General features: G+C 50.8%; 1 protein-coding gene across 6 annotated transcripts in view; it reads left to right on the top strand.

The window, feature by feature from the left end:
• The first annotated feature begins 265 nt into the window (after positions 1-265).
• The window catches only part of SAMD4A (sterile alpha motif domain containing 4A), a 108,810-nt gene continuing 98,199 nt past the window's right edge, over positions 266-10,876 (top strand). For 5 of the 6 annotated variants that reach the window (XR_014184602.1, XM_082058235.1, XM_082058233.1 and 2 more), the window contains exons 1-2: positions 266-381; positions 833-1,405. Coding sequence is in view for 5 of the 6 variants with exons in the window: in XM_082058235.1 (XP_081914361.1) it covers positions 1,210-1,405 (196 nt within the window). In the remaining variant the exon portion in view is untranslated. Of the gene's footprint in view, positions 388-832; positions 1,406-10,876 lie in introns of all 6 variants that reach the window. The other variant, XM_082058232.1, reaches the window with a different exon arrangement.

The following is a 10,876-nucleotide window of genomic DNA, read 5'->3' as shown; positions in this document are numbered from 1 at the left end:
TTCGGGGTGAGGGCTTTTCCGCCCCCCAACCCTGAAGCGGAGGATCACCCCAGTTTTTTCAGTGGGGTTTTGCAAGCGGGGAGGCGGAGGGCGCGGAGGGAGGGGGGGGGGTTTGGGACGCGCGCGGAGCGCGCGTCCCAAACCCCCCCCCCTCCCTCCGCGCCCTCCGCCTCCCCGCCCCCATGACGTCACCGCTATGCAAATGAGCGGCATGTGGGGAGCGGGGGCTCCGCGCGCCGCCGGCCTCAGTCTCGCGCCGCGGAGCCGCCGCCGCCGTTCGCAACCCCCCCTCCCGCTCCCCCCTCCCCTCTCCCCGCCATGGCACGGCCCCCCCCGGCGCCGCGCCGGCCCCCCCCGCGCCCCGGGGCCACGACGAGTCAGGTGAGTGTGTCAGTGTGCGGAGGAGGGGAACTTTTTTTTTTTTGGGGGGGGGGGTTGCTTATTGCACCCTATTTTGCTTATTGCACCGAATGGGGGGGGTTTGCTTATTCCCCCCCCACACACACCGGGTGTTCTGAGGGGGCTTCCCCCTGTGCTTGGCTGCTGTGGGTGGGGAGTTCCCTCCCTCTCCCGGGTGCTGAGTGCGGGGGGGGGGGTGCTTATCCCCCCCGTGCTTTGCGTGGGGGTGCTGACAGTCCCCCCTCCCCCGTGCTGCTGAGAGCACCCTGGGGGGTACTGGGTGCTTCCCCCAAACCGATGGGGGGGTCGCTGCCAGCATAGGGGTGTCAGAGATCTCGTTGGAGGGGGGGGGCGGGGGGAGGAAGGCTGCAGTGCCCGGCCCGAGCCTTCCTCCTCCTCGCCGCCCCCCTGACACCCCCCCTTTCTTTTCCAGGTGTGAGGCCCCCACCGCTCCCCACCCGCCACCGCCTCTTACACTGGGGTTTTCCCTTTTTTTTTGGCCTCTTTTTTTTTTTTTTGGCCGCCCCCCCTTTTCCTCCCCCAGCGTCGCCGTCAGGGAATCCAGCGCTGCACCGAAGCCAGAAGAGCCGGAGCAAAACCCAACCCAGGCCAAAAGCTGCGTCCAAACCAAAACCCACCCTTTTTATCGCAAAGGAGATTTTTTTTTTCCTCCCCCCCCCCAATTATTATTATTATTATTTTTTTTAAATCCTGACCCAAGACGTAGCGGCGCAAGCAGCGTCGGGGCGGGGGGATCCCGCCGGTTATTTATTCTCTCCCCCCGCAGAGGTGCGTCTCCTCCGGCTCACCATGATGTTTCGAGACCAGGTCGGTGTCTTGGCCGGTTGGTTCAAGGGCTGGAACGAGTGCGAACAGACTGTTGCGCTGCTCTCGCTCCTCAAACGCGTCAGCCGGACCCAAGCTCGCTTCCTCCAGCTCTGCCTGGAGCACTCCCTGGCCGACTGCACCGAGCTCCACATCCTCGAAGGGGAAGCCAACAACCCCGGTAAGTTGGCTTTTTATTTTATTTTTCATCTTTTTTGGCTGCAAACCTTCTCCAACGATGCCCCGATGCAGGCAAAATCATTTAAAAAAATCAACAAAAATATTAAAAAATAATAAATCAGCAAACCACCCAAGCAAAGAGGGGAACCTGGCTCCCCAGCTTGAACGCATTCAGCGTCTTCTCATGTTTTATTTTTCAAACGAGCGATGGCTTATTTCAGTTTTTCGCAGCAAAGTACTCAGGTCTATGGCGTGGTGTAACTACGGCAGCATGAATGATTGGTGCTTTGGGTTTTTTTTTTTTCGCTTTCCCCCGTCCTCCCCCCCCTTTCCTCCTTCCATGCAGTTTCCTGTGAAATAAGTAAGTCAGGTCACGTAGAGTCTGGATTTTCTAGGCTTCTTTTGGACAACGTGGCTTGCTTTGCTTTTGCAACATGCAGGAGAAGCCTCTTACTACCTTAAGCAAACTGTTATTTTCTAAAGGTCTGGGTGGCTGGGTTATCCTTTTTTTGTTTAGTTTTTCTTTTCAATTCCAAATGTGGCAATTCCTATTTCATCATTCAGATCCTGTTTGGACGCATTTTTTTCCTGTGGCTCTGAATACCCCCTTGTGTTTCAGTGGAGCTCTAAGAAAATATGAGTAGGCTGGTTTATGTTACTGAACGTACAGGACGCATTGCAAAAAAATGTGCGCGGCTACGAAAGTATATTTTGGCTTTATTCATGCACCTTTACAAGTTATTCAACTCCGCAGAAGTAAACGGAGTCAGAGCAGGATGGAAATGGCATAAGCGATGTGTGAATTGCGCTGTGCGTTAACGTATTTATGGGTGTATATGCGTTACATTTGTGTTTGTGCAGATGTGCGCAGGGTTGCAAGTCGCTTTAAGCGGAGTTTGTGAAATACAGATTGCGAGTAGGGAAGGCAAAATCTGTTTTTAAGTTGCGTAGTTCTGTTAAAAAAGAAAAAGGCAAGGCAAAAAAAAAACCCAACAAACAAAAGACACACCCTGTTGCAAAGCATCTTTTTGTTTAAAATCTCAGGGTGCCCCAGGAGCTTTTTGCTTTTGGGGCTGTGCATGTCGAAGCGGTGCCGGGGAGCAGCCCGGCTGCGTTTGGGGATGGGTGGAAATCTTGCGGGCTGGCGGCCGGATCCCGAACAGAGCCCCCAGTGTTGCTGGGGACGGGAGGAATGCAGGGTCCCTTTCTCCAGCTGTTCCCTATTAGAGCACCGAGCCGGCAGGATTTGGCAGCTGCCTGCGCTGCCATTTGATGACAAGGTCCAGCCCAACGCCGTGTTCCGCTGAGGATGGATTTTTAAAAATTTTTTTAATTTTTTGTTATTTTTAAATCCTTCTGCAGGAAACGGAGCCCGGGGGCTGCTCCGGCACGAAGGGCTCGGGGCTGTTTCTGGGGGGGAGCGAGGCTGGAATTGGCCGTTCCCTTATATAGCCCGCAGGAATGAGAGGCAGGAATGCTGCCGAGTGCGTCTGGGCGCAACGCTGCTGGTTTTTATAAACAGCTGAAGGGTCGAACTTCATCCATTTGGGTGGGGAGGCCCCGGGGAGGGAGCGTGTTCTCTAAACTGAGCTGCTCCAGGAGAAATGTGCAGCCTCCCATGCTGGCCTTGGCGCAGCCTTGCTGCCATTCCCGCTGCAAGTCAGCATAAGCGATATATTTTTAATTATTTTCTTGTGTCAGCATTGCAGTTTTTCATTCAAACTGTGTTTCTGGCAGTAGCCGTGTCCTGTAGGTTGGTCACATAATTAGAAGAGGGGTGATTTACCTCCTGACTGCAGAAAAGGCGAATTATGAAGGAAAACAGCTTAAGTCTTCCCAGATACAAAGTCACGTATGGCATCTCGATGTAAGCCAAGGTGGCAACCAGGGGTTGGACCCTTCCCATGGCTACTCATGCAAGCAATCCTTGCTCACCCCGTAATCCCATTGACCTTGTTTGGCACGAGGGTTTCTCCCGCGAGCAAAGTTTGGCATCTGGCCTGTCCCTCGGTGCCTTTATGGAGCTGCCTGCACTTTCCCTGACGTTTCTTCCAAAAAAATCAGCTGTTCCTCCAGGGCATTTGTAACGCCGATAGCAAAACCAGCATCCGTTGAGTTCCTCTTGCTCAACGCTTCTTTGTAGGGCTTTCCAGGAGGGTGGATGTCTCCATGTGTCCTGCAGAGCAGGACTTGGGCTTTCCCAAGCCGGGCAATCCCGTTGCGGTGGAGAGAAGAGTGGCTGAGGTTTGCAACCAAGTACTGTTAGGAAATAGCTTTTAGTCTCCAGTGTTACCACTGCCTTCTTCTTAAAACACCTGTGTATTTTAAACCACTCTTATTCAGTGCCCATTTTGAGTGCCTGACATTTGTCACTTGCCTGGCAATGGAATCGCACCGAGTTCTTCTGAAAAGCAGTGTTGTCATCTAACCTTGCGTTGCTCTTTACTTGTTGTATCCCATTGTTTGCGTAACTAACTTGAGTTCCTCCCAGACCCTGCTTGTAGGTGTCCTACCAGCATCCTTGTTGATGTTGGTGACGTGGTTATGGTGGTGTGCATGGGATCGTGGGGTGGCAGGGGCTGTAGGAGCTGGCTGTAAGATGTGGTGTGGTCACCTTCAGTAAGGTGATTTGGATTGGATATTAGGAACAATTTATTGATGCAAAGGGTTGTTGGGCATTGGAACAGGCTGCCCAGGGCAGTGGTGGAGTCACCATCCCTGGAGGGGTTGAACAGACGCAGAGATGAGGTTCTCAGGGACATGGGTCAGTGCCAGGGTTGAGTTAGCAGTTGAACTTCACGATCTTGAGTGTCTCTTCCAACCAAAATGATCGTATGATTCTATTTTATGGAGCATGGGTGAAATCCTCCATCTGGCAAGGGGTGTCACCGTGACCGGTCTGGTCTGAATGCAACGTGCTGGTCTGATGTGCCACAGCAAGTGTCCGAATTGACTTAATGGTGGGTCCTTGTGAAAAGCGAATTGTTTTGTACATGCAAGACCTGTTGCTTGACCCAGCCCTCTTGGGAGCTAGGAAAACTTGAATGTTACCTCTAGTTCACCGCTGTTAGAAGAAGATGACAGTCCCACTTTGTTCCTTGGTGGATGGGCACCATTCTTGGGAACAGCATCACCAACAACTGAGATCAGGAGGGGGCCTAAAGGGAGACCAGAGCATGAAATCCTTGCTGGCTGGTGGAGCTGGACTCATGATCCCTTGGGTGTGTGGACCAGGTCTGGAGGAAATCTTCTCTCAGCAAAGGTGTCCGGGTTGTTTCTTGCCTGGTAGACATATCTGCTGTGTGGCAGGTGAGATGGGAGAACCTCAAGGAAGAAAAAGCTCTCTTTTTAGTCAGTTAATTGACACAGAGAAGCAAGTATATTTATTTTGAAGGAGTTGTATCTTATTTTTATTGCAAGTGTAAGGATATTTTTGAGAATGGCAGCCAAGCCCTCCTCATTATGACTGCAAACCCAACGCGGCTCTGCTGTGAACAGCCAGGTGTGACCCTCCAGAAGGCCTGAGAAACCTCTTCTGTGGCTCTTTGAGTACCTGCTCAAGCGTGGAGAGGTGGATATAACCATGTTGCCCACCTCAGATAAGACACATCCCATAGAAACCTACGCTGGTGTCTCTGAGCACACCAGAGATGTGGTGACTACATATGGTGCAGGGGCAGCAATCTGTAGTGCATTGAAAGGTATTGCTCGATTATGAAGGTAAAATAGAAGTGAACATGGAAAGAAATTATACATTTCTTCAACAGGTGAAGTGTACAGCTCGTGGTTATTCTCTATGGTCACTACAAGTGGCCTCACAGAGCTTTAATTGTTTAACTGGTGAAGAATGTGGGTTGCTGCTAATTCAGTTTGAGTGCGAATGGCTTGGCCTGCCTTGCGTGGAGAAGGATATGGAAACCATATTATCCGTGCATCGAAATAGAAGTTTCAGGTATTACCCAGCGCTATTTAGAAGCCGGCTATAACTTCCTTCCTTCCTTCCAGCTTGGCCTCGCTGGGCGGCTTTGCTCCCAGCTGCTCGGAGCCGTCAGGACGCGGCGACCTCCTCTGAGCCACCAGTAAAGGTCAGGCAGGAGGGAAACGGGACCCGTGGTGGCAGCGGGACCCGCGGTGCTCCTGTGCCCACCAGGACACCGAGGGGTGCTGGTGTGGCCGCTTTGCAGGGTACGGACCCCACGAGGAGATGGGGGCTGCCGTATCCACCAGACGTGGTCCGTAGGCTTTTGGCACTGAGTGCGGGATGCGCTTCTGCTCCTGCCTGCTCAGGTGTCCCCTCTCTGATGGCCAGAGGTGTCACTGGGGGTTTTCTTCTGAAGCAGTCTTGTATCTACAGTTCAGCTTGGGGAAGAGAAGCTGAGAGGGATCTCATCAGTGTTCATAAGTATCTCAGGGATGGGTGTCAGAGGATGGACCAGACTCTGTTCAGTGGTGCCCAGCGCCAGGGTGAGGGGCAACGGGCACAGACTGAAACACAGGAGGGTCCATCTGAACATGAGGAGAAACTTGTTTGCTGGGAGGTGCCAGAGCCTGGCCCAGGCTGCCCAGAGCGGGTGTGGAGTCTCCTTCTCTGAGACATTCAAACCCGCCTGGACATGACCCTGTGTGATCTGCTCTGTGACCCTGCGTGAGCAGGGGGGTTGGACTGGTCCCTTCAACCCCAACCACTCTGAGGTTCTGTGATCTCATCCCATCAGCCCTGGCTTTGGAGCTCCCACAGCTTCAGCACTGCTGCAGTTTCTGCTGGTAGAGATGCCCAAAGGCTCCTGTGTGTCCTCCAGGCATCCAGACACCCATTGGCACCGACGGTAGCAGAGAGACAGCTTTAAGCTCTTGTTTTTGAAGGATAAGTAGCTTTCTTTGCCCTGTGTGCAGGACATTAACTACTTCACAGGTTTAGGCCAAAATCTTTATTTCATTTCGGCAGGCTGTCAGGTATCACAATGAGGACATCAAAATGACCTAGATTTCTTGTCCTGGGAAGGACTGGCTGGAGGAAGAGACAGGGGTTGCAGGGAGCAGTAATGTCTTTAATTAGACCAAGTGATGCAGCTGGAAAAAATGGCCAAGCACGAAGGTGCACCAGCTCAAAGGAGGGCTTGTGTGGTTGTGAGATTTGTTTTATTTTTTCCTTTCCCCGACTGTACCGGCTGGTCTATTAAAAGGTATGACATGTTCCTGCAGACGTCGCCTCTCATATCCTTAGGTGGTTGTGGCTCCAGCCCTACGGCTGTTGCAGACAGTCTCCCAGCCCATCGGGAAGCTGCCACCCCTCCACTGTGCGGATTTCACAGTTTGCCCCCAGTGACCCTCGCTCACGGAAAATCAGCCCCATGCCCAGTTTGGAGATGGTTCCCACTTCTTTTTTTTTCTTAATTTTTCTTGATTTAGTGTTGCATTGCAGTGCTGAGCTCTGGTTTAAGTGTTGCTGGGCTGTCCTGTGCAGGCTTCCCAGGAGGATGAGGCAAGGATCTGAGCCCCATTCCCATTGGGATCACTAAGATGTGGACACTGGCATCGTGCGCTCCCTCTGCTCCCTTGTTTCAGCCCGGGGAGGACTGTGAGCAGCCCTGCTCATTAAAAATCATGGGCTGGGACTCTGAAATGGAGAGATCTGCTGAGAAGTTGGACGCTGGCTGCTTTTAATCTGCATGCTGTTGCATGAGCTGCTGCCCATGCATCTTGCCTGGGTTGTGTTTGCAAACTTGAGGGCTAAAAATCACGTGTGCCGGGTTTTTTGGAGAATAGCAAGGTGAATAGAGCTACAAAGCAATGTTAGCCAGGGGTTTTGAGCAAGGTTACACACCAAATATTCTCTTGCAATTTTGTGATTCAAAGGTTTTTATTTTTAAAGACACTTTTCAGAGTAGCTGTGGGAATCAGCGCGCACCAGCATTTGGGTCACGCCAGCCCTGGCTGGGTGTAGGTCTGTGGGGCGGCATGACGAAGGCTGCCCTTCATCCTCCTCCTCGCTCTGCCTGCGCTTCCCTTGACGGGACCGAGAGGAGACACCTCTGCACTTCTACATTTTCTGCTCTTTCCTTAAAAACACTTTCCCTCGCTGTTCCTGGCACTCCCCCCTTGCAGTCCAAGGAGGGAGAAGCTGGCAGAGCACCGGCAGTACCACTGATGAGCTTTGCTCCACGGGACAGAGCTAACGAGGCCCGGGTTGTTTGGGTGACAGGTGTGTCTCTTCCAGGGGAACTTTTTTTACGTAGCAATTCATAAAATCAGAGGGAGAAAAAAGTTAACTAATGAGAACACTGTGATTTGCTGCCCTGAGCATCGTGCTGGTGCAGGCGGAATGCTCCCTCCCAAAGCGACTTTTCCGTACTTCGCAGTGTCCTTTTAACGGTTTTGTCATATAAAGTGTGCCTTGGTGAGAGGCATGGTGTCAGGATTAATTCCCCCAGTGACCGCAGTTGGGAAGAATCCTGCTTTTGAAGTGCGTGTAGAAGATGCGGAGAAGCATTTCATGCATCATTGCAGACTTGAGCTGGAGTTTTCTATCTGGGCCAGCTTGTTTTCCCTTGATTTCTATCCAATTGTTACCCTTCTGTGCAGAGATCTCATGTTTGCAGTTGGAAAAGTAGTTGAGATTAAGTTCTGTCCCACGGCACGTGAAGGGGAGGAACCGCACGGGGCATTGCTGATGGTTTATGGCAATATTCAACCTGTCAGGATGCAGCTGATGGCAGATGTCAAGGATAGCTTGAGATCAGGAGCTGAATGAGAACCACCTGTAGAGCCATCAATTAAAATAACCTAGTTTGCAAATATCTTCAATGAGATTTAATGGATGAATGGGGAAGGTGCTCTGCTCGTAGCCCAGGCCGTTGCTGGCGGATGGTTGTCTGTGTGGTTACATCCTTTGGTGTGTTAGACCTCAGCATCTGAACGGAGCTGTGTGCCCATCTCGCCATTTATGTTTTAGATGTTTACTTTGGGGCCAGTTACTTTGAAACCGTTGATGGTCAACCAGAGCTTCCTGCAGTTTCCCTGAAGGAGCTGGTGAAGGTGTTTGTGGACCAGGGGGACCGTGGTGGGAATTCTCGTCGTCTTACAAGCCCCGGCCTTTCTTCTCATCTTCCATAAAAAAAACCCCATTATAAGTTAATACGTGGCCCATCAAAGCAATTTTTTCCCCAAGCTGGGAGTCATGTTTGCAATCAGAGTGAGTAACTGAAATAGTAATTAGTGTGAATGCTTGCTTTATTTTAAGATGCGTACATCAGTGCTTTAGCTCTCTAGCGTCGTGCTTGTGTCTAGTGTTACCTCAGATAACTGCTTGGAGAAAGGGCAGCCCTCGTGCTACCGCTGCACCCAAACCAACAGCTCCTCAGGGCTTGGATCCACCCAAGGGTGGAGAAGCTGCTGGGCTGTGTTTTGGGGTTCCCACCTCTTCTCCCCACTTCTGGCGCGATGCTGAGTGAGTGCAGGAGCCAACGGCAAAATCACCATGTTTTCAACCCTTTCCATCTGCAGAAACCCAGGTGTGGGGCTTAAGAGTTGCGGCCAGAGAAAACCCCGACACGCATGGTGTGTGCCTCTGAGCGTGCATGTGCCCTTTGTGTTTTCTTTCTATTTTCAACAAATAAACGAGCATTACATTTTGCTAACTCTTGGTTACACAGGAGCTGCTAAAACCAGGTGGGTCCCTTCCAACTCAAGACATTGTATGATTCTATAAAGGCTCCGATATGTTTATTTTTCTAGTGCTCTGGTCCTATGAAGGAGACCCAGAGGTTTGCTCAGTGTGTTTGGCAATGGCAAACAGCCAAGCTGGTGGCTTTCCATTTCAGCCTTGGTAATAGCAAATCAAGTTGAGGTTGGAGCGAGCGGATTCATTCCCCACTTTCCACTTGTGCGTTTTCTTCCTCTTCTGCAGCAGATGCATGAAGTGGAGGGGCAGGATCTCATCAAAACAGCTTTGGGATTCTTTCTCTGTTGGAGAACGTGATGCTGGTTTGTTTTTTGGAAGGATTTTTACAGGCAGAGGGAATTGCATTTCTGGCACGGGGGGGAATGCAGGATTGGTCTCCTCTCTTGGAGCAGAGGGCTTGGGATGGTCTCACCCATTGCAGGGAAACCGCGCAATTTCATCTGCTCTGATTTTTGGGTACGGAGCAGAAAATGAGCCCTTTTGGGGCGCGAAGAGCATTTCTGGAGGCAGAAACCCATTTTGCTTTATACCTGGTGGGGTCAGCATGGGCTCCCCAGGCAAACAAGTCTAAGGCACAAGCACATGTGAAGGATTTATCAGCACAGATTCACCCATCCGATGGTGGTTCCCAGCTTGCGCTTTTATTGGTGTATTTGCACCTGGTGGCTCCATGGCATGGGTGTATCAAAGATTTTGGTGCAAGTGTCTGAATTGTAGCGTGTTTTTCTGATGGGGCTCATGCTGCAGCACCTTGTTGATGGTTTCCCCGGCTTGGGGCTCCTGCCTGATGCAAGCAAAGGCTCCACTTGCTCGGTGATGAAATCTGTGGACTTCTGATCTCTCAGGTTCAAACTGTGGTGATAACTTTGTGTTTTGCTACTATTAATTCTGGCTCTGCCCTTTGGAGACATTTCAGGACATTTGCAATGCTTGAGCTGGAGCACAAAAACTTTCTTGTATTATATAAAAGTAATCTAAAGGGTCAAAAAGGACTTTCTCCTGCACACGCTAGCGCACTTGAACGAACTTTTGGTCATTTAGTGTTGTGAACATGGGACTTTCTTCCGGAATATACAGATGGATGGTACCAATGGCTGAGTCGGCTTGTGCCGCAGTCCATCCAAACCTTCCCTGGCATTTGTAGGGCTGGATGTGGCCCAGCGCCTTGAGCTCTCATGCCTGGAGATGTTATTTTACTTCAAGTAACGTTAATATTGTGAGTGTCATCTGCAGGATTCAGCAGCTTCGCTCCAAGGCAGCCCTGGAGTGGAAGAAGCACAGGGCGCTTTAAAAAGCTTCGCTTCTGTTACTGATCCTCGCAAGTAATTCATTCCAGATTTCTTTTTTTTTTTTTTTTGATAAAACTTATTTCAGACAAACCACAAACCTGCTTTAATTTTAACCATTTAGTTCTCCTGCTCCTTGTTTACACCATTGCCTGGTAGCATACGGGTATCTGTTGTGTTTGGAGTTTGAATTGCTATAAGAAGTAATTGAGTGGGTGGGTAGAACTGGGTTTTACCAGGTTTTGCTCGAAACATTTTAAAACTTGCTTTCTGTGCTGCTGTGGGTTTTTTTCTTTTTCCTGTGTTCTCAAAGGAGCAAAACCCCTGAACATCGCAGATCGGTGGTTCCTGTCCTCAGGTTTTTCCTGTTGTTGTCTTTTCTCCGTCCCTTGTCTGCAATGGGAAGTGAAGAAGGAAGAAAATGGCGAGAGAAATGTGGAGGAAAAAACCCACAGTTTTTGTTGTGGAGAAACTTGGCCGATCTGAGGTTTGCAAGCGGAACACA

Source organism: Streptopelia decaocto (genome assembly GCF_964273445.1).
Source record: "Streptopelia decaocto genome assembly, chromosome: 7".
In the NCBI taxonomy this organism is placed as follows: Eukaryota; Metazoa; Chordata; class Aves; order Columbiformes; family Columbidae; genus Streptopelia; species Streptopelia decaocto.
The sequence above is the reverse complement of the archived record's forward strand: the minus strand, read 5'-3'. Positions and strand labels throughout refer to the sequence as shown.